The sequence below is a fragment of the Aplysia californica genome, unplaced genomic scaffold, assembly GCF_000002075.1.
Source record: "Aplysia californica isolate F4 #8 unplaced genomic scaffold, AplCal3.0 scaffold00008, whole genome shotgun sequence".
Lineage (NCBI taxonomy): Eukaryota > Metazoa > Mollusca > Gastropoda > Aplysiida > Aplysiidae > Aplysia > Aplysia californica.
Genome location: NW_004797278.1, coordinates 1,001,590 through 1,002,589, shown reverse-complemented (window position 1 = coordinate 1,002,589; position 1,000 = coordinate 1,001,590). Strand labels below are relative to the sequence as shown.

Here is a 1,000-nt window from a genome sequence, read left to right as displayed (position 1 = left end):
CCCCGGGGGCTATCTCCACTCCTCTGGAGGATACAAGTCCAGAAATGATGAGAGTAATCAATACCTGTGTGGATGTTTGTGTTAAAATCATTGTTGGACATGGCGAAGAATCCTTTGTTTCCTCTGCTGAAAGACAGTACGCCCCCGTCGTATTTCCAGTTGTTGACGTCAGTTCCAGCTACGTAGTTCCTGAAAACTGCCATGTTGCCAATGGGCTTCCATCTGGAGATAAATGATCAGTGTGTAAATAAAGAAACACTATGAATGCTAGTCAATGTCAAGATCGCTCTTCTTTGTATTCATTTGATCTGTCAACGGATAGCTCAAAAAGCTAGTTATGATTAAGAACTTCTATATCACTTTGCATTTTTAGTTGGATCAAACTGTCTACCAGATATTAAGATTTCGTGAAAAAACAATTGCATGGTGGAACTTTGTTCTAAAGAGCATCATGAGTTTAAATAGATCTATTATATTTTATTTTAATTTATTGTGATGCAGTTTTGTGCACATTGGTAGAATGGTGTAATTTGATTCTTTAAGCTTCTTTCGTGGCAATCGTCATCTCGTATTGAAACATGCTGCTTCTGTATACGAGTTAGAGGTCAAACTTGCAATGCATAAATCTAACTGGGTGCACTTTGCATAAGTTACAGGGTGAGCTACTGACCGAAACGTTAAAAAAGAAAATTTAGTATAACAAATCTTGCTGAGAGTAAATTTGAAGAGATACGAGTACGTTACCTTTAAAGAGAATGCAGACTAAACTATAGCAAAAAAGAATACTCACCACAAACGTGTGTCTTTACTGTCAAAATATTCCTGTTACTGTGATAGGTCTACTCATTCAGTCTCTGTACTTGCTCCTAATAAAGCATCATGGTTGTCAGACTAAACGAGAGTCTAAGATTGTTTGTTCAAAATGTGTTCAGTTTTCTTTATAATTTCAGTTTAGATAAGCTATGTTCCCCCCCCCAAAAAAAAAAAAAGAAAAAGAAAA

General features: G+C 36.4%; 1 protein-coding gene across 1 annotated transcript in view; it reads right to left on the bottom strand.

The window, feature by feature from the left end:
- The window catches only part of LOC101854683 (alpha-amylase), a 22,755-nt gene that overhangs the window by 10,457 nt on the left and 11,298 nt on the right, over positions 1-1,000 (bottom strand). The window contains exon 9 of the mRNA XM_013082426.2: positions 65-222. Within this exon, the coding sequence (XP_012937880.2) occupies positions 65-222 (158 nt within the window). The remainder of the gene's footprint in view (positions 1-64; positions 223-1,000) is intronic.